Genomic DNA, 26,082 nt, shown 5'->3' with positions numbered 1-26,082 from the left:
ATCTTGACATGTGTTGACCAAATGAAACTGAGCAAGTGGTGAACCTCTCTCCATCCTCACTTGTGATCGACTGAGCCTTTCAAGGATGCCACTTTCATATCCAATCATGATACTATCACCTGTTAACAATCAACCTGTTTACCTGTGGAATGTTCCAAACAGGTGTTTCTGGAGCATTCCACATCTTTCTCAGTTTTTAGTTGCTCCTAATCCAACTTGTTTTAAATGTGTTGCTGCATCAGTTTCAGAATAAGCAGATATTTACGAATATCGATGAAGCTGATGAGGTCAAACATGAAATATATTGTCTTTGTGCTGTTTTCAATTGAGTGTATGTCAACGTTGATTAACACGTTATCACATCTTCCTTTAGTTGTGTTTTACGCAGCGTTCCACCTTTGTTTGGAATCACGGTCGTGGCATCATAATGAACAATGCTTGCCATGCTGGAGATGGAAACTATATGTAGTGCCTCAACAGAAGATTTTACGACTCTGACAGCCATCCAGTCAGAAACAAGTATTTTCCATGGTCGTGGTAATCATGATACAATCTTTTGTAATACGTTTTCTAAAAAGCGGCATCATATTTCACTGTTTATAATAACCGCCCATTTGTCGTATTTAGGTTCTGTTAAAATGTGAAAGATATTTCCACCATGAAACATTTCTGGTCTGTGGCAGTTCAGCATTGGCCAGTTTGTGGCTCAGACTCCAGACACCATGTTACCCAATATTTCATGTTAACTCTCAATAAAACTCTGTCAAAATGAAAGTACTTCATAGTGTACTGCAATAAATAAACTCAGTGAACGACTGTTTATGCTTTGTGTTCTTTTTGCGCTGTTTTTGAGGCATCTTGATATTCTTTGGTGGTTTCAGGCTCAACTGCTTTGTGATTGCTCTAATTAGGAAAACTGGGGTTTATTTAGCATCTCAGCGTCAGTATGAAACACATCTGACTGTCGCTCAGTTTCCACAGTCACATTAACACACGCTGCCAGGTAGAAAACCACCACCGCTGGACGGGCTGGGAGCAACTGCAGTCTTGACTGAAGTACTGATCACAGCTTTCATGAAGTTGTGTATGAGCAAGAGCTTCAGTTAGTGTTACATTTAGGTTTGGTACAGCTGTTCCCGTTCTATGCTTGGACTGTGGGAATGCAGTATTGAACATAAACACAAAATGCTGCTTTAAAGTCTAGTTTCTGTTGTTTAACTTTGCCTAAACAACATAAATCATGAAAAGGAATTGTAACATTGTGGTTGACAGACATCATGCGATGCTGACAAGTATGGCTTTACGTACCATAAACACAGTTTCAGTTTTAATTAAAGCGTGTTATGACGTCCTGCATCTTGAACTAGTGATGCATCACTCGCTGCAAGCTCCACAGGATATTTGATGAAGAGCAGTGTGACTCAGAAGCTCTCCTCAGCCCGGCTTTGGATGGCTTTCATTATTTCTGCTTCCAAACCTCGATTGCTTAACTCATCCCACCCTGCCCCCCTCCAGCATCTAAACAGTTCCTGGTGTGTACATCTGGAGCACAAACCCAGTGTTAGTTTGCTAATTGATCCTCTGAAGGGCCACGGCGGCCAGCAGCCAACACAGTGGTGGATGGAAGTACATGTGGCGCTAAGAAAGGACTTTTGTTCTCCGGGCCCCCGCGCTCTCGTTCCTTGTATGGAAAAACTGAGATGGGGGGTGGGGGTTTGGGCAGAAGGGGGGTTGACCTTTTCCTAAAAGCAGCCTCTCTTTCTCTCTGTCACCCAGTCACACACTGAAAAGCAACAAATAATTGGTGCAAAGTAAAAATGTCATAAAGAGGCTGGGCTCTGCCCGGGGTACTGCGCTCTGCTGCGCACAGAGAGAGGGAGAAAACTGTGTCCTCATTATGACGGCTCAGCACACAAACACGAAAATCAACTGGGTGATTTAGAACCAATTACAGCGCGTGCCGTTAGAACTGAAAACATTCTTAAAACAAACTGGAACAGAAACATTCCTCTGGACGCGTTTCTATCATTTACCGGCACGTCTGATAAAGTGTTTACCTACAGGTCACACCAGGTCAAACACGAACCGGCATGACTGACCACAAAGCGTCACAACAGCTCTGACCCTTGAGGCAACTGAAAGTCAGACAGTCCAACATGGAGGACGCTATCAAAGCTTGTTAGCTGTGTTGCACATCCGTGTCTATTTAACTTTCTGTCAGAGCATAAACTCAACACAAGAGAAGAGGTTAGCAACAGGTTAGGTTAGTTTCCTGTGCAGTGACTATAAACTGGATGTTGACCAGCCTTCTAACATTCATGCTATCATTTACAAAATGAACCAGAACACATTCATGCTGTCCAAACATCACAAACTGCCCTCAGAGGGCTTTAAAATCTGTACAGAGCAGAATATAGTTCATCAATGCTGAAGTTCACTGTTTGTTTGTTTGTTTGTTTGTTTGTTTGTTTGTTTGTTTGTTGCACGATACTGTGAAATTAAAATCCCATGCTGGAGATTAAAAAGAAAAAGTTAATGAACTTTTCGCTAACATGAGCCTCTGAAACCAAATATGAGCACTTCAGTTCAGTCGTGGTTGACAGATGTTTCAGAAGTATTCTACCAAAAAAAAGGAAGATTCAAAAATAGCTTCTGAAACAGCACTGAATTAATCACTAAACTCCCTACTGAAACGAGATAATGACTTTTTGCAGTAACAGCCAGCAGCTGCTAAGGCAGTCACCCCTCACACAGATTTTCTAGCTGGTAACCATTACAACATTTAAATCCACTGACCTTATTCGCCCGTTGAAAGGAAAAAAGGAGCATTTGAAAACCTCAGCAATGAAAGAGTTTCACACAGGCAGCCAGTTTATCAGAGCATGGATCAGTTGCTGTAATAAGCTGTTCATCCCATGAAGATTAGTCTGGAACTTGTATTTGTGAGCATGTTTGTTCCCTGTATCTGTGGTCACGCAATGGTTTCCATAATATCCGAGGTGGAAGACATGACTAGCTGATGTGTGACTTTTAAAGGCCAATGTGGACCCAACTTATCAGTTAGTCTTCCCTTGCCTAACACTGTGTGCCAAGAAATCAATGCACCAACACAGAAAACACTGAAAAATGGAGCAGGCATACCCCGGTGGCAGTGGTCTTTCCCAGGTTGTGGTTTTGGTGTTGTGGTCGACATAGTACACTCTGCCATGAGGCAACACCCTCTGCTCCCAGCTACAGAGAGAGAGAGAGGGGGAGAGGGGGAGAGAGGGAAGAGATGCATTTGATTCACATTACAAAAATACTAGAAGCATCTATTTTCTAAGATTTCATGATTAATGTAATTACTTTAACACCTTCCCAACACAAAACTTGGATTATTTTGAGCAGTCAAGGAGTGTCCCACACATCACATCTATCTGTGGAACGGCGTATCCTTGTGTTTTGCTTTGCCAACAGACACTGCTGTATCTCATGTCAATGAAGCTCATCTGACCTGAACTAACAGAGTGCGACTGAGAGGAGAGGAGCAGGAAGCAACAACAAATCAGTGGGTGAGCTTTAGAGCAACTTTGCTCCCGTTAACCATTCTGCACATTCACAACTACTATTGTTAATTCAATATGGTATTAAAGTACTCCCATCGCATACTTTAACATTAACACAGAGGGTAACAACTATGCATTTCAATCTCACCCATTCTCATCATCTCACACTGAGCTCGCTCAGTCGTTTTCACAACATTTTGACTTTTCATTGCAGATAAAGCACATGTGCCTTTAATTAAGTCATTAACGGCTGTGTTAAAGGGCCTCCCGTTGTGCGTGCTGGCTCATCAGCACGGTGCAGTGAGACTAGACATGGAAAAAAGCTTTCAGAGTGCAGAGTTACATGACAAAGCAATGTTGTTAGTTCCCCTTGTGCTATTCCTGCGATGACAAGTCAAAAAGTCTGCTGTCTGTAGTCAATAGTCACCATCTCTGAGGGAAATATTCACACTATTTTGACTGAAACTGGATATTAACACTATCTAAGATCTTGATTATTGATTGCTTTTATTCTGACTTTCAAAATTAAATATGATGACCATTGTTTTGGAATCAGAAGCACTCAGTGAAGTCATTTATAGCTGTAAGCAGCAGGCTCCATTTATTACTGTATGTAGTCGCGCAAAGGAAATTAGAAGTTGAAATAAGGGTGTATTCTCATATTTCTCACAGTAAAAGCAAAACAATAATGACATATTTACTGACTGACTGTGTATCTTATGAAGGTATGTGTCTACTTCAGCCCACATGCTTGTCAAGGGTCCAAAGCTGCAGCATGTGCTGCACAACAGACTGTAATGACATAATGTTTCATTATCATGAAAACCCACAATTTAGTGAGCACCATTCTGAATGAGACTGGAGCTTTCTGCAAAGTTTGGTAAATTAAATAGCAGTTGCAAAAAACACCCTATGATTTATCCCAAAACTGGAAATGACCAGAAAACATGTTTTTAAAGAAATGTTTTGAAAGGCTCTGTTTGTCAAATTACCAAATACTGCAGGGTCTCTTAGAGCATGTGTTAGTGGAGGCACTCTGCCTATGAAATACAACATTAGGTTTATGAAGCTTCAAGGACAACAACAAATACTAATGAAATCAAACTGCACTGCTTCCATTTGTGGGCTGAGTGTGAGATGTCCTGATCCACTTCATCTTTGCATGCACTGACTCTCACCCTGCCGGAAGTGAGTCTGTTGTGGATTCTGTGGTGCTGTTGCTGGTCTGTTCGGTGGCGGAGGTGGCGTTGGGGCCGGGCTCCGACGGTGCGGCCAGACCCAGGGCGTCTTGACCTGGAGAGGGGCTGCCGCTGCTGCTGCTGGCGGCCGGGGATCGGCCCGACGGAGAGGACGGAGGAGGCGTGTGACGGGCAACGCCCCAACGACTATTCTCCAGCCCGTTAGACGTCAACTCAACTTTGTCTGAGAGAAGACACAGCAAGGAGAGGGGAAGGATGAAAAGTCACATACTGATATTTGTTCGAGTAGAAAAGCAGGTGTTAGCGGCACACTCTGCCTCAATTGATATTACACAGTTTGCTTGAATACAGTCTGCATGAATTTAGGTTTTATAATCAGGAGTAATAACTGGGTTCTGATTGTCAGAACTGTTTTGGATCTGCTTCCTATCAGGAAAAACACACAGATCCCCTGTGCTCACAGGTGAATGAATCTTTTTCAGGTAACAGGCGCAGATTAGTTCAGCATGTGTTAGTGCTGACCATCGCTTTCACGGGTTAAATGACAAATATCATTGGTGGCAGATTATATAAAATGTCATTAATTTACTCAGGCGAGGCAGTATTCATAACTGATCAATATCTCCTTTGTTGTCTGTGTGAAGATCTTAACTTCAGCTGATTCTGATGACAGCTTAGACTGTACGTAAGCCTGAAGTAACTGCTGCCCACCCTGAAGTGACATAATATGTTTATTTTTTACTGGTTGTCGGTCAGATCATCTGTTGGTGCAGCTTTAAAGATGCAGAATATCAGCAGCTTCTGTTCATTTTAACATCAAAGTTTAATCAGTGTACATACACAAATGTAAAGTCCTGTTAAAGCCAAGTCTGTGTGTCCCATGATATTAAGGTTAGCAGACTTTTTCATACCTGCGCTGCTTGCGGGGCTGGCGTGACTCTTGGAGGACTGACGGTGACCAGACGGGCTCGATCCGGGGACCTGCTCCTCATTCAGCTCCCCGTTCGTCAGAGAGGCCCCTCTGGAGCACCCTGGAGAGCTGCCCTGCGAACCCCCCACTGAGTGCCTGTTATTCCTGAGAAACAGAGGGACACACACAGAGAGAAAGGATGAGATGTGGAGCAGATGAGGGGAGAAAGTGAAAGAAAAGGAGATGAGGGGGAAAGAGGGGAGAGGAGGGCGAGAGGGAGGGAGGGAGAGATGACAGAGAGACATCAACGCTCGCTGTATGGAAAGAAATGTGTACGATTGCTCTGTCTTACTCGTTCTTTGACAGTCTTTCATGTCCGCTTCCTGTGAATCAACCCACAGCTTTGTTATGACAACTTATAATTAGAGCTATTGTTTTTCCTGACTCGAGGGAACAGACCTGGCACACGTGCGAGCCTGTACACAGGCAAACCAAGCACACCGAAAACACAAACAGAGGTGTTGGTGTCGGCTACTTTTCCTCTCTGAACACCCTCATATTTTCCTAACACTAAATATAACTTTGCTTTTCCGACAAGAACTTTCATACAAAGAAAAATATGTTGGCTTTCCCTCCCCAGGACTGAGGAATGCTGAGGCCGAGCTTGGACGGGCATCAACAGAAGACCGGATTCGGGGCTGCGCTCGCTTGTTTATTGGCTGCAGCAAGGCAAAGAAGCAGCAGAGGAAGGAAGCATCAACACTTGGCGTGCGTGTACATATTTACTGTATGGACTTATGAATGTGTTTGTGTATGGGCATCGAGCTCCTCGTCATGGGAGACCGAAAACACCGCTCCTCTTCTTTCTCTCTCTGCGGCGTCCGTCCTTACACAACTCGATAGAGATGTTGACTGCCTCTCCATGACAGCGGTGGTTTGGGCTCTTGGCTGAACTGTGTTTAATGCCCCCCTGCAATGTTTGGAGGGAAATACCATCTGACCCCACGCACCCCCGCCGCAAAGCTTTGAAATAAATGCAGTCTGCTCCACTATTTATTATCCCACCACCATTCTAGCCGGTGAGAGCAGCATCTGAAACCACATTACGGGGGGAATAACATGCTGGCACTCTGCATAAGTGCTTTAGTCGACCATACTGGAACAGGGCTCCATCACTGGATCCTTTTTTCTTTCTTCCATTTATTTTGGTTACAATTATGCCGAGTTTATGATTTTCATTTAAGTGCTCAGCAAACAGTGTTTTAGAAAAAGGTTATGCAAGTTTATTAGTGCTCTTCTATTCTTATTATTATAGCACTACTTCTGCAGAGATTTGAGGCCATCTGTGTAATGAACGATGCTGGATTGAGAAGCCTAAAAAGCTGATTTTCTGTGTGTGTCTGTGTCAGTGTGTGTGCATCAGTGTCAGACAATAAACAGGACTTTCTATTTTATGCCACATTCCACCTCTTCCTGTATAACTTTTACAACTTTTGTTGTACACTTTGCTGCTCTACACCAGCGGTTTCTGAGGTGTGAGCCTGCTGTATTTGTGACACTTTGCACATGCAGGGTGGACCGTAAACATGTGAATAACGCTAACAGTCGGCTGCACAGACCGCCATCTCTTCTCTCCTCTGTTCAATGGATTTATAAATACATCACACAGTATCAGAAGTGAAGTCAACATGGTATGTTTATCCGGACAAGAGTTTGAGGAATGGCCAGATTGGGAACAACGTTTTTCAATGTAGTAGGTCACAATAAAGCTAAACAAAGAGCCTGCTGAAGTCCAGTGGAGCTGATGTACCCTATGGGCCCAGAGGCCAAACAAGTGTAGAAATCATTCACCTTGGAGGACAAAGAAGGGGCTAAAGATTACAACCATGTACTGGGACTGTTTGATGGGCACTTCACGCTGAAACAGAGCATATTTTTGAGCGGCCACAATTCCACTCACAGTCCCAAGAGGCAGATGAGACCGTCACTGTGACATAATTGCTCCCAACCCATGAAGACGTGGTGGGTAGTCCCCGTCTGCATTCCAGGCTCCTCTGAGTTTTTTCTCGCACATGCCCGCCTGACAGGGACTTTTCTTTTTCCCTTGCTCCACATAATTATCACAAATCAAATGTATGAGATGACTGCTCAATCAATCATTGTCACACGCTGAGGTGAATTACACAGATCCTGATGCACAGTAGAGTAGAGGGTCAATAGAGTGAACAGATGATGGTGATGGCAGCTGCTCCATTAAGTCTGTTCTTTCCTGTGTAATATAATGCCTTTGCTCTAACTCCCTGATGGTCAGCACTTCATAAAAATGCAATTATTCTATTATTAGTGAGGGTGGTCTTCATTTCAGAGAGGGTGCTACATATTTCTTAAATATTTTCTGTGAATGTGGACCGCTTTTAAAATAAACACCAAGATATGCACAAAAGGCATGCTGTGAGTCTACAACATAAGGAATCGCAATAAGAAGATGCAGCAAGAAAAGGAGACGGATCCTCGTGAGTAAGGAAAGCTCCTATGAAGGAAAGCTGCTGTCATAAAACCCAAACTATCAGCACTGCCTTTGTTAGATGGAAAAACAGCATGATGTACGGAGATGATGAGGTGTGATGTATATGTGGCTTTTTCTTTTAAACTACAGGGCTATTATTTCTTAGACTTGTTCTACACGATGAGCCACTTTTCCACTGTGCCTGACCTCTACAGGCTTAAAATATCGAACTTCTTTCATCAAAAAAGGTCACTGGATAATGGCAGCAGCACACAGTCAATAGGGTATAAAAGATAACAACAGAAACTGCTGCAGGACTGAGTGTGGAACCTGAACGTTGAATTGTCAGTGCTGAAAACTACTAACACTGAGAGGTTTATTAATCCTCTGATCAGACGTGCCTTGATGTCAGAGGCCAAGGCCACTTCCTTTTTAGGCAATTGGTAGGAAAATGTTATTAATTCTTCCACATTCAATCTCAGTTTTCTAATTCGCAGCATCAAGGAGATTGCATTTGAATTTCAAACAGTGCTTTGTGTGTGTGTGTGTGTGTGTGTGTGTGTGTGTGTGTGTGTGCTTTGTGCGTGTGTGTCCTGACCTGCTATGCGATCCCGCTGTACTGGGTGTCTCCTCGCTCTGTGTCCTCCTCAGGTTGGGTCTGTCTGACTGCAGTATCTCTGCAAGGACACAGAACATCATCACTGTACATCACTGTACTGTCCAGCTCACATTCAAATATTAACAACTTGCACTTTGGTACATTTTTTCCAGCATCAGGAGAAAAATGCATCTGAATGTGAAGATGCAGAAATGCTGCTGTTAAGCTTAAAGGTACTATGTGAATGAATTTCATCACTTTGTACTGCCAATGGATGAACAGGTTGTAACATGATTTGAAATACGAGACCTTCCCTGTCTTTCTCAGTTGCTCCTAACAGCCCGTGGACTGGTTTCTGTTCAAAATACTTGGGATGGTTTTGACAGGAAAATCCAATGGATTTGACGTTTATGTGCTCCCCTGAGTACTTTGCCTCTCTTCAGCTCTGCTTCAGCACCAATAGTGGTGTTGTGCAAGTTCACACTTCACTAGAGGCAGGTCAAAGCTCAGTTGACACAGAATAAAATTATTAGGGTAAGAATATCAGATTAAGCCAATCAGAGGCAGAGTGGGGCAGGTAATGCCTTCGCCATCCAGCATCACAGGTGCCATAGAACAGTGTGTGAGCGTTAACAACACTCATGTTCATTAGCTGCAAATTGATATGTTGACTTCACAGTTCATCAAAAACATGAGCGGGTTCAATGATTACGCTCTTTTAGCACGTTCATGTCCAACACATGTTTTCATGGCCTTCCCTATTCGATGAGCTTGACCTCTGCCTGAACTGCAACTTGTTGGATGTTTCCAATGTGGCCTCATTTGCTTAATGACACAAGTAAGAAAATAAAATCATTCAAAACACAAACTACATGTTGTCACTGCCACACTAATTACAACCTATGAAAGCGGTCCCCAACCACCGGTCCGCAGACCGGTACCAGGCCGCACAGAGAGGCTGAACAAACAATTGTAGAAGAAGAGCCTTCAACTTCCAAGAAAAAGAAAGCTGCATTTAAGAGACAATATCAGCAGTCCTACTTAAAATACAGGTGATTCAAGTGATTCTCACACAGCAAGCTCGCTCTGCGTAATATGTGGCGACAGGCTCGCTAATGGGGCAATAAGGCCTTCTCCTTCAAGGGAAACAATCGCAGGGCTCCCACTAATTACAACAACTACATTCAGTGTAATGGTGAGTTGTATTTTTAAAAATTTGTTTTTATTTGTTCCTATGCCAGTCCGTCAAAATATTGCTTTACGTGAAACTGGTCCGTGGCACAAAAATGGTTGGGGGCTGCTGACCTACGACATCTTTGGTATCGCCTACTACTACTTACCTAGATGTTTGGCTGACTGTCGTGTAACATTCCCAACAAGATGAGACTATTGATAAAGTCAGTCTAACATTTAGCCAGTTATAGTTGACTAATGTATGTAAAATTGCCACTGTTGGAACAGTGATTATTAGCCTATATAACCTTCAGGCTCATGCAGACTGCATGACAGAGAACAGGTCTAAGATGGCATCCATTCAGGTCTCCCTGTGAACAGGCTGTTCTAAGGTAAGCCAACTGTGACACACTGCATGTGTTTCACACCAGTAGCATCAGATACTACTGTCAGGGAGGAGGTCTAGAGTAACACATTGCTGACTGGAAGTACTTAAAAACTCTTTCACCCCCACTTTAACAAAGATCGTAAATAGCATGATGAAGAATGAAATTGATATGGAAGCCAAAAGAGCATTGTTTTTTACTCAATGATGATTGACCATTTTCCAATTGTAGCTGTTTGTTGTTCCCTGTACCTGTCTCGCCCTTGTCTTTTCTGTATGTGGAATGTTTTATTTGGATGCAGTCCGATCCAAATTTCCTATTATGTGGGACAATAAAGTAAATCTCAAATCTTAACAGGCCATTAACTTTTACAGTATGACGAACAACTGTTCAATAACATTTATTAATCTCACAGTCTGAAACACTCGGCCAAGAAAAGGAAAAAGAAAAACTTTTTTTTTTTTTTTTACAATGCTGTCTCTACCTGCTGCACTGAGTGAACCTTTAAAAGAAGTCAACACGAGAGTGCATTCAGGAACAACACCAGCACGAGTTCCAGTCTCTTCTTAGAGGTTCTATCATCAAATCACTGCCACACTGTGAACATTACGGAGGTAACCGTCTCTCTGAAGAGCTGTGTAGAAATGATAGACTTCTCATAGTGAGGCTTAGTCCACTTTGTGTTCATAAAACTCCTAAGTAATCAAATCCATACAGACTCAAAACATGTGGCAATGGAAGTACAGTTAGTGGTTTAATAGAAACCATTCATCCTTGTGTGTGTGTGTGTGTGTCTGTGTGTAGTGGTATGCGGTCTTGGTGGTGTGAGGGAATGTGCGACTATATGTTCAGTCCCGACTGTGACTGAAAACCACACGTCTATAGCATGCTTTTCATTAGCACTCACTTTCTCCTTTACACACACAAACACAGCACCTTCCTATGTGTGAGACACTCATGCCAGATGCATGACAGCCTCAAACAGTGTCTGTATTTACACACACATTTCCTGCTATCTACAGTCATGCACGCAGGTAATCTCTCACTGACTCACTCAGTCTCTCTCTCTCTCTCTCTCACACACACACACACACACACACACACAAACACACACACACACAGAGTACTGTTTTGTAGCTATGAAAGGGCTTCTTGTGAGCAGGCCGATGGACATACAGAAAAATAAACAGTGGTCTTGAGGAGAAGCCATTGTGTCACAGCCTGTTCACGGAGTTCATCACCCCCTCCCTCTAAAAGGCAAAAGTCTAATTACTGGTCTGGCGTGTGTGTCTGTGAATGGGTACATGAGTGATTGTGCATGTAGGTGTGTAAAACAGAATTTCCAGTCGGCAACCATCTCAAGACACAGAAACATCTCAACGGCCTCTGCTTCTGTGGGATGGGAAGGTGTGTACATGTGGAGTGAGTCTGTAAGCATCTATCCTTTACAGTGTGAGTCAATGGTAGCAACCTCTCTGCTCTGGCTTCTGTTTCTCTCCATCTTTCTATACAAAGGTTTGTTTATGAAGCCTGCTGTGTGTGTGCATGTGTGTGCGTGTGTGTGTGTGTGTGTGTGTGTGTGTGAGTGTGCATGTGTGTGTATGTGTCAGAAAAGCTGCCAGGGGAAATGAGTAAAAGCTCCAAACTAACAGAGGTGCGTTCAGAGCGAGAACACAGAGCGCCTTAACACAACCAGAAGGCAACACACTTCCACCTTTATACACTTAACATTCGGGCAGGCCATATATGCCTGCACACACACAAACACACTGCAGAATGTAAAACATATGTACATGCACACCTACAAATACACACACAAGCTGAAAAACACACGCCTGCATCTGCGCCCATGAAGTCAAAGACAAGTGCCGCAATTTGAAAGCCAGGTTTTAAAGGGCACACTTCAGCCTTCTGTTCAGTAACCTTTGCTCCCCCAGAAAACACACATACACACACACGCGACCTCTGCCCCTAAGAGCTCCCTTCCCCCTGCTACCATGCACACTGCTTCGCGATGACAGGAGGTGATTGTGCTGCCGAGCTGCAAGCAATGAGACTCAATTACACCATTCTCAAAAACAAATTAGAAAAAGCACTCTTGGTATCTATGATTGTGTGTGTGTGTGTGTGTGTGTGTGTGTGTGTGTGTGTGCATGACTGTTCACAGAGTTTGAAGAGAACTCTAAACAACAGGCCATATAGAGAAAATTGAGGGTGCAGGGCTCTATTCATTTTATGCTAAACTTTGACCTTCACACACATTTAAATTACAGACCTCAGCTCGTTCAACTGCATTATGATGATCTCTCATTTACCATATTCATTCCCCTATGTCATGACCCTTACCTACATTTAAAGATGTAGTCCCACATTTCAAGAAATATGCTCATTTGCTTTCTTCCTGAAAGTTATAAAGGCTCGATCCATAGAGTTGGGGTCAGCAGCTGGTTAGCTGGGTTTAGCATCAAGCAACAGGGCCAATCAGCTAACCTGGCTCTGTCCAAAGGAAGCAAAATGGGCCTACCAGCACCTCTAAAGTTCACTAACTAGCAGGTTACATCTTGTACTTCCTTTAAGAAAAAGGATGAACTCATCAATGGCTTTCTGATAGTTAGCATCATGATATAAAAACGATAGTTATGCTAGAGTGCTAGTATGCAGTAATGTGGGGAAAAAGCCAATCACAGACAGAGATTAAAATCATTGGCCTATCAAAATGTGTCTTACCAAAACCTCAATCGAAATCGAAATCCTAAACTAGCCTCATCCATAAAGGGAGGATTTGCAAAAAACGTTCAGCCTTTAGAGTTTTTCTCATCTTGCTGTCCTTGTGAAGACACGTGGTACAACAGCATGCACACAAACACAAGCACCTATAACACACCTCCTCTTAACCTCTCCTCACATCTAAACAGTCACAAAGAGACACATTTATACAGCCGGTGCTGAGGCAGGCCTTGGCCTTTACTGCTGGCCCTGTGTTCATTCAGCAGAATACACTGTGGGCTCTGTGTGGCGCTCTATGAAAGCCTTGTGTGTGTGTGTGTGTGTGTGTGTGTGTGTGTGTTACAGAGAGGAGATGGATGCATAGACATGGCTATGGATTAAAAAGCAGCTTAATAACTGTGCATGTTTCTTAAAAAGACACCTAGTATTTGCCTTCAAACCATAAAGGAAAGTAAAATGTTAGCATAGAGCCTGGAAGCGGGAAATACTGTTGACTGAGAGTCAATAAGCCTGTGGAGGGTTTGAAATCCTTCCTCTAAGGGCTATGAAATGGTTTTATATTGGTTTGGGAACAGTAACGTATGTACATGGGGATCCGGTGTTCCCTAACGTCCGTTTTAAAGTTCAGTGAATGCAAGTTGGTGAAGGTTGATACAGTGTGGTAGCAATAGTGCAGCTGTACATAGTCAATATTTTGCCCTGGTGTTAAGTTACTTCAAATTTAACAATATTCTTGACATGTTATTTTTGGCAGGACAGAAAACCTTCTGGCACATTACATAAACATTGTCCGAGCTCTCCACTGAAACCCAGGGTTTGCTGAAATAAATAAATACACAAAAAGGCTCCCTCTTACCCTTATGTAAACTGGCTTCTTATTGGTGTCAGGTTAGACACAAAGCAGTAAAGAAGTGGAGGCTACAGACCAAACAACTGAAGGCAAACAGGTTCAATTTCATTCAAACACTTAAGGACTGTTATCTTCCGCTATTCCACTCCACTAAAAGTCAGTCAGTTTGCAAAGTTAAATAATTAAGATAACCTAACAGTCATAAATGAAATCAGTCCAGAATAAGGTTAACATGTGATATTCAAAACAGCAGCTAAAACATCAAAGTCCCATAGAGAAAAAATGGGACATCTTTAAAAGCCACTGCTTTGCTGAGCTAACATTTTAACGAACTGTATTGCACTGTCTGCGGCTTAAAATAGCAAAAGTGCAATCAGACTTTAATTGAGTCTGCTCCGTGAAACATCAAACTTCTCCTGACGAGAGGAGCCCTGAGGCATGAGGCCGTTGCAGCACAGATCAGACATTCACTGCAGTGGGAGAACACGTAGGGCTGCTGCCAGGGGTGAGCTGACATGGGGCCAGTAAAGGGAAATGTGTTTAAGATTGACACGATCCAAGCTGACACTTCCTGGATCACTTACAGATTGGAAAAGGTTCTACAGCTGATGCCACAACACAAAGAGGTATAGTGGTTCTGTCCAGATAACAACACATGAATGACTTTTGATGAAGTAAACAACAGGATTGTATTCTGAACAGATTCAGGTTCGTTCTTCACATGTAAAGGTTAAAAGGTTATGAAAGTAACCCTGGTTCTCTGATAGAAGGGGCTCTGTATTACAGCCTGACGTCTGAGGCCAACACCAGAATCAATGTTAGAGTGAAACTACGATTACCACCATGTGATTGTCTGCCTCCAACTACCATTCAAGTTGCAGTTCACATCCCTGTCTGTCCAGACTCAAGTAATACATGTAGTGAAGACTTTGAAGGAATTCAATAAAAGGTGAAATGGAAGTGATCACTGTATTGACATGTATGATTCCAGTGAGTCATTTCCAGTGAGAAACATGCTGTCTGTACTGAGAGACTATTTTGGATGACAATACTTCAAACATGGATGTTGCTGCAAAGAAGCTACAAACTATAAAATGTTGATGCTTCAAACACATTTTCAACCTGACAGCACAGAAGATCTTTACAATCAAGATTAGCGTCATCAATTTAGTATCCGACCAAATGTGAAATATGGTCACAATCTCCCCTTCAGTTGTTCAATAATGGCCAGAAAAGTGTTTTTGCTGAACATCATGATGTCACAGTGAAACTGACCTTTGACCTTTTGGATAGAAAATGTCATCACTTCATGATTTTATCCTGTGAGACACGTGTGTGTGAAATCTGGTCATAATTAGAACATAAATTCTTGAGTTATGGTCAAAAATGTGTTACGTGAGGTTATAGTGACCTTTGACCTCTGACCACCAAAATCGAATCAGTTCATCTTTTAGTCCACGTGGACGTTAGTGGCAAAGTTGAAGAAATTCCCTCGAGGCGTTCCTGAGATTATGAGAATCGGACAGACGAAGGACAGCCTGAAAAGCACTGGTCGGCCATGACACTAAGCTCATCCAACAGCTCACCACCATCTGAAGCTACACTGTAGCTTTAATGCTGAAGTATAAATCTACCTAAAAGGTCATCTAGTTATTAGGCTTCAGCAGTGGACTGTGGGCATCTTCTACAATACCAGAAGAAGAACTGCATACCAGGTGTTAAGATCACCTCTCATATCTGAAGAATAGTGTGTGCACTGTTCAGTATTTTCTCTTACGTGTTATTGAACAGCATTCAGACTCAGAGACTATTAATCTCAAGATAATATAAAAAGTTATGTGGCTCAACAGTTATATCAACCTCATCTACACATCAAATCCTAGCGATTTGTTTACTTTAACATAAAGATTAGAAACAAAATAAAATTCATCTTTAAGTGATGAAATAATATTGTGTTATACAAGTGCACATTTATACAATGCCGTCACCACATAAACAAGACGCTGAATCTTCATTTCACCATAACAAGGACCGAACGCGATTAATTCCCCGCCATGCGGGTGAGAAGTGACTTTGGAGAGCTGCCATGTACACAGTGTCAAACATCTGGCTTTTTCCAAGTGGGGAAAACACTCATTACCAGGGTGGAGAGACACACAAGCATCCTACTGTACAAACAAACGCATGTGCATGTGTGTGTATGTGTTTATGAGGTTGCTGGCAATGTTAATGGACATTTAAGAGAGACAGGAAGGGAAAGAGTCAGAGGAGGAGAAATGGTTTAATATTGTGGTGTATTCTGTACTAATAAGCTGTCTGGATTTCTGTGGGAAAACTGTGTGTGCTCGCTAATACGTCTTCACTGAGGACTGAAAAGCTTGGATTTCCAAACTGCTCTTAGCAGTTAGCTTTGTCGTGTATATTTCTGTTCATCCACAAAGTTGATAATGTTTGTAATAAGCTCACTGGTTGTAGAATATTGTAAGAGCTGTTTTTTCAGCCATTTCTTGTGCTTGTGTTGAAATTGCGGCTGATGTAACGTATTAACACGCCCAATTGCAATATTTTTGGTCTATCTGTATCTGTGCCTTTTTTCCCCACAGGTGGAATTTCACTTTTATCTTTTGTTGCTTCTTTAAGGGTTTTTTTTCTGTAAAATGCAAAAAGCACCGCTCTGGAGTGGCCGATACGTATGTGCACATGGCCTAAGTATGAGCGTATGTCCCACGTCTCTTAAATTGCATCCACAATTCTCTCACCACGTCACCACTGTGAGGAAAAAATCAAGTTTTTGCTTTTAGAGAAATGAGCCTTTCTTTCCTCTGAAGCGTCGCGTGAAGTCACATCCATGCGCGCTGTGCTAATACTAGCAAAGGCACACCGCCAGAGCAGCAGTGTTTTCTCTGCCCTTTACCTGTTCAACAAACACCTGCACATGAATAACAACCTGCGAACTGCGTCCTGCTCAGAGGCACAGGAACCGCTTGATTATGGTGTCTTCTGAACACTGGAAATTATTTATTAAGCTAAATGTTTGAGGGAAAAATGTAATTATGTAACCAAATCAAATTGAATGGAAATGACATTAAATGACTGCTTCTCCCTGACTTTAATTTTATCCACAATAAAAGTTCATGGGGGGAATAATGATCCTGAAAAAAATAATCTTTCTTCTCAATGAAGAAAGTTGTTTGTGGTCTTTTTATCGTTCAGATCTAAAAAACCTCTGGATCAAGTGAGGATCAAGGAAACATCTAATAAGAGACTTGGGATGTACCCTTCTGTGTTATTACCTTCACTTCTCTGTGAGTGTGTGTGTTTGTGTGTGTGTGTGGTAAAGGCGGGACTCACTGTCTGCTGCCGTGCTGCCATTGGGCAGCGAGCCCAGATCAACAACCATGCCGTCCAGACAGACGTTGAGCTCGCCTCCCGCTACAACCGAGCCTTTGTTCTCCGTCTGCAGCACCAGACTCAGCTGGACGTTCTCCACTAGAGGGGGAGGTAGAGCGAGAGAGAGAGAGAGAGAGAGAGAGACAGAGAGAGAGAGAGAGAGAGAGAGAGAGAGAGAGAGAGAGAGAGAGATGATGATGATGCGTGGTTGAGAAGGTGGAGGACAAATGTGGTGGGGGTTGGAGGGAAGGGTGAGGGTGAGGAGAGATGGATGGGAGGAAATCATACATCCTCTGTTATTGCTCTGAGATGAGAAAACAGCGTGAGCCCACAGTGTATCAGCTTCCACAGTGGAGGGCCGCCCTGCTGAGACGCCTGTGACCAAAAGAGGCCTGAGATGAGCAAAAACTACACATCAGAGCCGACTAACATTTCACTGGTTCGCAGCGGTTTCAGAGGCAGATGTGTCATTTCTGTGTCAAGAGGTGAAAACTGTCCTGCTGACGAAGGGCGAGCACCAAGTACACAAGACCGTCAGGGGCTGAAAGATGGCTGCTCGGCTCGATTCAACCTATTCTATAATCAGACTGCTAGATTAAAATATTAACTCTTTTATTCGAGTTAATTATAGTTTCAGTATCAGTTCTGAACATGTTACAGTGGCTGAATTTATCTGAATATCCAGTGATGCACATCTTTTAAGGTGGGTTATGATGGGAAATCCAATCTAGTCAGCATTTTGAAGGAAACTTTAGAATTCCAGACAAAGACTTGAGTGAGTCAGATAAATGTCGTGAAGCTCGGGACTATGGAGGAAATTCTCCTGAAGAACAGTGTCAGCTGTTTCATTACTCCAGAGATCAAACATCGACTTGTCCAAAAAATCAGCCTTACTGGTTATCAGCAGGAACGCAGAAAGTTACTCAGTTCATAGACTGACTAGTTCCAGACAATGTATTTACTGCAGATAATAACCTGATTAAGTTTAAAGCTCCCACCAAAAGATTCTGCGCAAGTTTGCAGAAGAGATTTTCAAGACTGACTTTCACTTTAACTCTGAAACTGAACGAACCTAATCAGCCTCATCAGACTCTGAATGTGGGTGAGACATGAAGTCTTCTTTTATCTCAGTTTGGAAGACATCCTGTGGATGAGTATCCCATAATTCCACATGATCATTAATATCTCTGCCCTCTTCGGCCTGCACACACACAGAGCAGAGCGGAGAACAGACGGGTGAGGTGAAGATAATGTTGTTGTACAGGTCACAAACCGGCTCAGTAGTGAACAACATGCTGACGTATTCTGTATTTTGGGGTTTCTAGTTGAGCAAGACCAGAGAATATTGAGTTAAATAGATCACTGATGCTGTTTTGCCCTCATTGTTCTCTGTGACGTTTGCTGGAAGTGATGTAATGTAGGCCTGGGGCGCTTCATGTGGACCAAGCACTGGGGAGACTTAGCCTCCTCTCCTCTATTCTTCTTTTCCTCTATCTCAAATTTACATTTGTCTATTGTTCTCCTGTGTTAATACACTGCTTATAAGTTAGATTTGACCTTGTTAAACACTGTGGAGAAAAGCCATTTTCTCCATTTGTTTCTGTGTGTGTGTGTGTGTGTGTGTGTGTGTGTGTGTGCCCTTACTCTTGCCATCGTGTGTGCGCAGTGTGTCCAGCAGGTCTATGGTGGCGCTGCCCAGTAGCTCTTTTCTCAGGGTGTGGCAGCTCCACAGCTTCAGATCCAGACGACTCTGAGGCGTCACATTGCTGGGAGACAGAAGGCAACATGAACACACGTGAACACACATCACCAACTGGACCCTGTTGCCATACCAACACACATCATTCCAAATGAACAAATACTGCACGTCAGTGCATTAACCTAATCAGGTCTACAGGAATAAGAGCACGAAAAAGACACCAGCTACGAGCTAACAGGGTCACTTTGCTTTGCTATATGCTATAATAACAATGGATTTAAATGAATTTTGCTTTACTTTTAATAAACTAGGCTAAATTTTTACAGCAGAAGCAGCTGAAATACAATAAGGACTGTATAAAAGTGTGTGTGTGTGTGTGTGTGTGTGTCTAACTCTCACAGGGTGAGGTCTTCATTCCACTGCAGCTCAAGGTGTCCGCTGCGTTTGCCTGTTTTTTTGGTTTCACTGGTCAGGCCGTCAGCAGTCACCTCGACAAAGGAGCTGAGCCGAGAGTGACGGTTTGGCAGCTTGGGAGACTGGGGCTTCGCTGAAACCACTGCGCACCCACACAAACACACACACACAGGTGGGCATGCACACACACAGATTTAAGGAGGAATTCATTAGAATGAACAGGGAGTGAAAGGGTGCTCTTTTTGTAAAACTGCTTCATCTGTAGGAACAAACAAAAACATAGAGCTTGATTTCACAACAGTGTCACATTGAAGAAAGCGGAATACAACAGACGAGGCTCCACGCTGTGAGACTGCGGCCGCAGTCTAACCACAAAAAGGCAACCGATTTCTGTGTGTTTCCTGTGTGTTAAAGGTCAGAGGTTTAGCTTTCACATCAACAACACCTCATCCACAATTTCTTTTAAATAACATGCTGTCCACCTCTGTGACAACCAGAGTGATGAGGCCCCCTAAAACGAAGTCATCTGCAGATAGAAGGCCTGCAATCTGAGTATCGATCAGAGGACACAGCAGCCAGCATCCTCGTGTGTACAAGCAAAGACAAACGTTACTGCAGTACTTCACAGTGACATACAAATTCAGTTTTGAAACTCTACACGTTGTCTTTGCTCACTGACTACAGTCCAGTCAGACCTCTCAGGTTATCAGGCGGGAGTCGTCTAATTGTACCTACAAAAAGATTCTTGTCTTCAGAAACAGCCAATTTACACCTGGTATTAAAATGACATCTGGAGTTATCTGGATAATGAAAGATCCGATCTTGTCTTTGTGTTTACACAAATATCTGTATCATCGTTTCGCTGTGTACGGATTCCAGCGCGGTGTACAGATTCATTTACATCCACCTAAGATCCAAACACAATGCGAGCCAGACCACCTCCAGATGCGGTCAGGTCGATCCGATCACATTCCCATCACGAAGCATTTGCGTATGTGTGTTGATGTCTGTAGGGTACATGTGGACTCCTTAATGTCTTTGGATGGGTGCGTGCACATGCATTTTAATGTAAAGCTGATGAAGTTTGCTTGTAATGCAATGTAGTGCACAAACTAAATGATCTTGTCTGTCTAAACGTTCCAGTTTTGAACAGTTAAACAGGGTTTGGGTAATACAGCAGCCTTGTTTTCTAGTTTTGTTTTGGAGGGAAGTACCCTGTTCCCATTTTTAGAGAACATGTTATGGTTTTAAACACGGCCTGAGTATCCACCACAATACTGCTTTCACAAAAAAGTCAAAGAGTCAAAAAATGTGTGAAATCTGCAGGGGGGGAAAACTGATATTTTGTTGGATATGTCTGTGCCAATCATCTGCCTCTGATGTGTCAGCTTCAGTGCTGACAAAGAGAAGCTACGTGACACATCATAACTTACTGTTATGGCAACCTCATACACCAGCAGCACAGTGAAAGCAGAAAGCTCTCCAGCATCGAGACTTTATTTTTTTATTAACTGTACGCTTCATCACATAATGTTAAAATTAGCATATTTTTCAAATATAATTTCCATAAGTCTATTTACCACGTCTAATCTCCTAACAGGCTTGTACTTCAGGTGATTCAGATTCACTGCAGCAGTCTCACAGAGTGCTTCACTTTGATACGGTTCACAGAGAGGATGCCGGCCCAAAGCCATTTGTTGGAGATACTGCTGTCTGGGTCTAGAAGCATCACATCAGTATACAGTATTTGCAGTTTGTAGTAAAGATTTCAACATACTGTGCTTCACTGTTTTATGCTAACAGGAAATTATATAACACTTCTGCTGTCGGCCATCATTCGAACCGTAACTTTAAAAGCGTTTTGCTTTTTTGCTCTTCAGGAGCCGTTTCACCACCATTCACAGTTTGCTTTATTTTTTTTCCAGCTGTGTGTCCATTTCCTTTGTGCATTGCCATCAACAGTTTGGGGTGTTTCAGCATGCGAGCTGCCTGTTTTCAGTATTCTTCAGTTTGTCACTTATCCCACGTGAACACACTACATAAGCTGTACGGATTTGGGACCCAACTTGTGTGTTGGTGGCAGGGCAAGCTAACAGACAAATATAAACATCGCCCTCCAGTGGAAGAAAGGAAAACATCAGCGGTGCAGACAGAGGTTTGGGAAAATCGTGTAACAGTCCCAACAGAGTCTCAATGTCAAAAAATACCAGCAACCAGTGCGTGGACTCTGCAGGGAAGGGAAGTGTTCGCACTGCAGACGACTTTTCAAGGACTTTCAATCCCTACGTTAGAATGCTTCTAAAAATGCTTTCGCTTTCAGGTTTATTCATGCTGTGACTCAGTTTCCTCACCAGCTGGACTATAACAACCTCATGATATGAATGATTGAAATGAACTGAGAACTGATGAAACTCTGACCCTCCCTGAATACGCCGCTCTGCGTTTCATGACATTTCACTGAATCTCAGCACTACTGGAAGCCCTGCAACTGTGGTAAAAGTCTACAGCTGGGCTTAGACAGGCTTAGCGGCTTTGAATTCTGGTAGGCCTGCTGAGAATCTTGTTACAGCATGTGTCAGTCATACGAGAGATGATTTGTTCATCCTGAAACATCTCTGGATTGCAGACTGAAGAGCACACAGCCTGGAAGTGTTTCTCAGGCTGCATCCGATCAGGGCGAGTGGCTGGATGAATAAATGATGACAGAGAAAAAGGCTTCTGTCTGAACTACCTCCTATCACAGACAAGACATTAGCAGGTTTGCGCCAGCTGACACAGGTTGACCATCTCTGAGCTCATACACATCTGGCAAAAAAAATGTGACTCATCCACATTTGTCTGAGGAGGAGAAGGAAATGACACAGAGAGGTGGAAGAGTGCCAGAAATGGCAGAATCAAAAGTAGGTTTCCACAGTGTGAGAGGGGGTGGGAGGGGTGGAGAAAAGGTAGATGGCGTTTAAGAGCAGATCAATAGAGAAGTAGAAGAGGAGGTGAGTCAGAGCTCAGACGATCAGCAGTGAATGACACTCAGGGGTTCTGATTGAACTGTGACTGAGGGGAAATAAGAGCAGGGTTTGTCTAGAAGAGAGAAGAAAGCTAAACCTTGGTCACATTGTAGTTTGGCCTGTTTATAGGAAAACAAGGCTTTGGGGAGGCATAACACAAAAACCATCAATGTGTCTCTAGGGCTTCATGCTAAGACTAAAGTATACATTGACCAGAATATATTATACCACTGAATGATTTACAATGTTGTTTCTTAGATTTGGCTTAGATTTCAAGCCATTATACAAAACGATAACACAATACAAAGCATTGTAGTCATAAGTGTGTGGAGGATGGCGTCGGGAATCTACTACTCAGAACACCCAAGAGAAGAGAAAAAGCTCTAAAAACACGCCGCACACTAACTAACCCTGCTCAGCACCAAACGACAGACACAGTTAGAGACAAGCTGGTGAACACAGTGGAACATTTTGCTGCTGAGCAGCCAAATATTTCCCTCAGGAGTGGGTAGAGACCAAAAGCAGAGCTAAAAGAGAATGCATGTTTTATTTTCATTCATCAGGAACCCATAAACACAACTCCAAATGATGAGCTGCTCCATCACTGCAGGATGTGTAAAGAAGCAACTTCTTCACCCGATCAACTATCAGCACATGCTTATATTACATGGACTTCGCCAAAATGTGAAATGTAGATTATTTTTTTTTTTTTTTGTCCATTTGGGGACAGCAGAAACAAGCAATGAATGCAACACTGTAAACATGGTACCAAAAAGTGTTACACATCCATCAGGTATGGAGTACTATCAGCACTCATTTCAAGTCATGTTTTGGCCACCTGATGAATTGAAGTCTCGCTTCTTTTAGTTCTGTTTTGCCCTCGTCCACCTCCAGAGAATCTGACTCTTTATCCATTAAATGTTGCTAATGTTGTCTGCTGTATGGTGCAAAACCACACATTGAAATGATACTTTTTAGTTGCATACTATTATCAGTCAACACCAACATGGGCATGGCCACCCTACATTCATATTCAATACATTCACACTGCAGGTGAAAATCTGCATTTTCCCTTCGTACTGCAAGTGTTGTTTTAAAGACACTTGGAAAAAAGAAAACCTAACTGAATCTGATATTTTACTTGGCTGGCTCACTTGTGCGTTCCTAAAGCTGATCTGCGGCGATGAAAATTTCTCAGAAATCATGTGAATTTTACATAAATCCCATACAACATTTGTCATTCCTCTGTGTAGGAGACAGCTGCGATGGAGGTGTTCGGCTGCTGGGCAGAGAGGTGTCAGGTGGCATAATGATCTGGAATGTTGTTTCAATACAAGCAAAACTTAAATGAAAGCATTAAAAAATGGAAAGAAAGACAGACAGGAAAAAGTCTGATCTGAGCAGGTCACCGATCTCAATCATCAAGCCTTCCTGTGTGAATGTAAGATGACCAATAATTGGCCATAAATCTACCGTACTGTGTTACACTGATCGGCAGAGTTTACAGCACAACACAGTGGTTGCCACAAGCATAGAGCATACACGAATAAATATCAGTTAGACACTATCTGATTTGTCCTAATGTCTTTACCATTGTAGAAATGCTGTGAAACTGCTGCACTGTGCAAGGTCTGAACAGCAGGTGGGCTGTGTAAACAAAGGGAGAGAGGCTACAAAAAATGGCCTTCAGAAAGTGAGTAAGTGCAAAACTGACCAGAGGAATATGGTCTGTGAGGTATCAGGTTGAACATCACATTCAAATGGGAAGTAACCACATTTGAAAAAGAGAGGTTTCAGAATTTCATGCGTCACACAGAAAGGAGATGTTAATGTTGTGATGGACATCATACTGCCTCGGGTGCACCATGAACACACACACGAATAAATGAAAAAGAGTCAACAGAAAGCTGCTTTTACCCAATCTGAGATGGATCACATACATTTTTTTTTGCAGTATAGGAAGTTCTTCACCATTATATTTCATCAGTATGTCCCAGTTAGTCAGTGACAAGACAAAAAAAAAAAAGATCATTACCTTTCAAGATCAGCTGAGACTTTTCAGTGGTCTGGGTACTGCCAGGTCTGCTCACGCTGGCAGCTGCCATGACTTCACAGCTCTGCAACACAACCACACAAACAATATTACTACATACACTATCGTCAATTCATCACAGCACGAGAACAACAGTTACAAAATTCAGCACATACTGTCCGTATATTTAGCAGCCTCAATAAATGCAGAGACTTGTTCCCCCCATCAGACATAGTGAGTGCCAAGACTTTCATTAGACCCTGTGAACATCACCTTGAGCAAAGTCAGAGATGCTTGCTGGACTGAACACAATGGGAACTGCGTATGCAAGGACAGTGCGCAGTAAAACTACACTCTAGACTGAAGCCATTGTTCATATTGATTGGTACTTTGTATATCAGGAAAGGATCCTAACCATGAAACTGGTCTGTGAAGGGGATCCTCATCAGGTTATCAGTGTAACGTCACTTGCTGCAGCACCAAGGTGACTGCTGTTGGCTGTTGGCTGAGACCACACAAAACTAAGTGATGCATGGGCAGATATGACCTGGTCATCATAAAAGCGAACTATTAAGTGCTGCATAAAGCAAATAACCACCTGAGGTCTGGCTCCGGGATGCAGACAAACGGATCACAGCAATCACAACAAAAGCGCACAGCATCTTCCGTCAACCTTGTGAAACCAGCTGGCCGGCTACGCAGGCTTAGCTAAACCCGCGACACACTGGATCCTGACTAAACTTAATGTAGACTAATGAAGATTTGACTGCCTCTGCTGAACAGATATCATTGCCCTCGTATTTAAATACCCTTGGCTGCTGCGCACAAAACACAAACACGGAAGATGATCAAGGAATTTCTATGCATCACGGTGAAGCGCGGCTAAGAAAACGTTCACTTCCGGTCACTTTTTCCAAACTAAATCTCAACTGGAAAACACATCTATTTTGCAACATGTTACGGCTGATAAAACGTAAATACAGACTACATAACTACATTAAGAAGTATTTTTTTTAACTAAAAGAAAATAAAAAAACGAAGCTCTCCATATTATTCTATTGAACTCAATCCATGTTTTCTACCACCGTGGTCGTTCTTTCACATTTGTTTTGAAGGGGACGTAGAGACATGTCCGGTCCGGTGTGGCCAATTCTGGCGAACTTGATCTATGAGAAGCTAACTGTTAGCGAGCAAGCTTCGTAGGGAGATTTAATAAAAGGACACACCGATAAAATCTGTTCTTATCACCTGACAACATGTAAAGCAGCATTGTTAGTAACGTGGTGCATGTCAGAACACGCTACAGCTACTGAAACACTAATAAATTAGGCTTAAATGTAATCTTTCCCGTACCTTTTTCAGCTGTGCTCCGCTGCTGTCGCTAGTTAACTTTCATTTCCGCCTCAGTGACAATACCACGTGACCGAGGGTATGTCTTTTTCACTGCACAAAGGATTGTGGGTCATAAATAATTTTAAACATCAATCATTTATTTGAAATAAAAGTTATGCTTTACTTTACATACAGATAAAATAGAATATACAGCAAAAGCAATTGCAGTATTATTACGCAAGAGTTATGGTAAGAAACCTAAAATAAAGACGCATCAAAACAGGAAAGTAAATGTAATAATAACATTACCAAGACA

At 42.7% G+C, this 26,082-nt stretch overlaps 1 protein-coding gene across 4 annotated transcripts in view; it reads right to left on the bottom strand.

Moving 5' to 3' along the window:
- wwp2 (WW domain containing E3 ubiquitin protein ligase 2) overlaps window positions 1-25,848 on the bottom strand; it is a 52,004-nt gene extending 26,156 nt beyond the window's left edge. For 2 of the 4 annotated variants that reach the window (XM_076734135.1, XM_076734137.1), the window contains exons 1-9: window positions 25,788-25,848; window positions 24,438-24,519; window positions 19,383-19,539; window positions 18,929-19,050; window positions 17,246-17,383; window positions 8,759-8,837; window positions 5,656-5,819; window positions 4,724-4,967; window positions 3,142-3,231 (exon numbers count right to left, since the gene is read on the bottom strand). In XM_076734135.1, coding sequence (XP_076590250.1) covers window positions 3,142-3,231; window positions 4,724-4,967; window positions 5,656-5,819; window positions 8,759-8,837; window positions 17,246-17,383; window positions 18,929-19,050; window positions 19,383-19,539; window positions 24,438-24,507 — 1,064 coding nt within the window. In that variant the 5' untranslated portion in view covers window positions 24,508-24,519; window positions 25,788-25,848. Of the gene's footprint in view, window positions 1-3,141; window positions 3,232-4,723; window positions 4,968-5,655; window positions 5,820-8,758; window positions 8,838-17,245; window positions 17,384-18,928; window positions 19,051-19,382; window positions 19,540-24,437; window positions 24,520-24,849; window positions 24,868-25,787 lie in introns of those variants that run through there. The other 2 variants (XM_076734134.1, XM_076734136.1) reach the window with 1 other exon arrangement.
- Between the last annotated feature and the right edge of the window lie 234 nt (window positions 25,849-26,082).

The sequence above is a fragment of the Chaetodon auriga genome, chromosome 6 (genome assembly GCF_051107435.1).
Source record: "Chaetodon auriga isolate fChaAug3 chromosome 6, fChaAug3.hap1, whole genome shotgun sequence".
Lineage (NCBI taxonomy): Eukaryota > Metazoa > Chordata > Actinopteri > Chaetodontiformes > Chaetodontidae > Chaetodon > Chaetodon auriga.
This window is presented reverse-complemented; position numbering and strand designations above follow the sequence as displayed.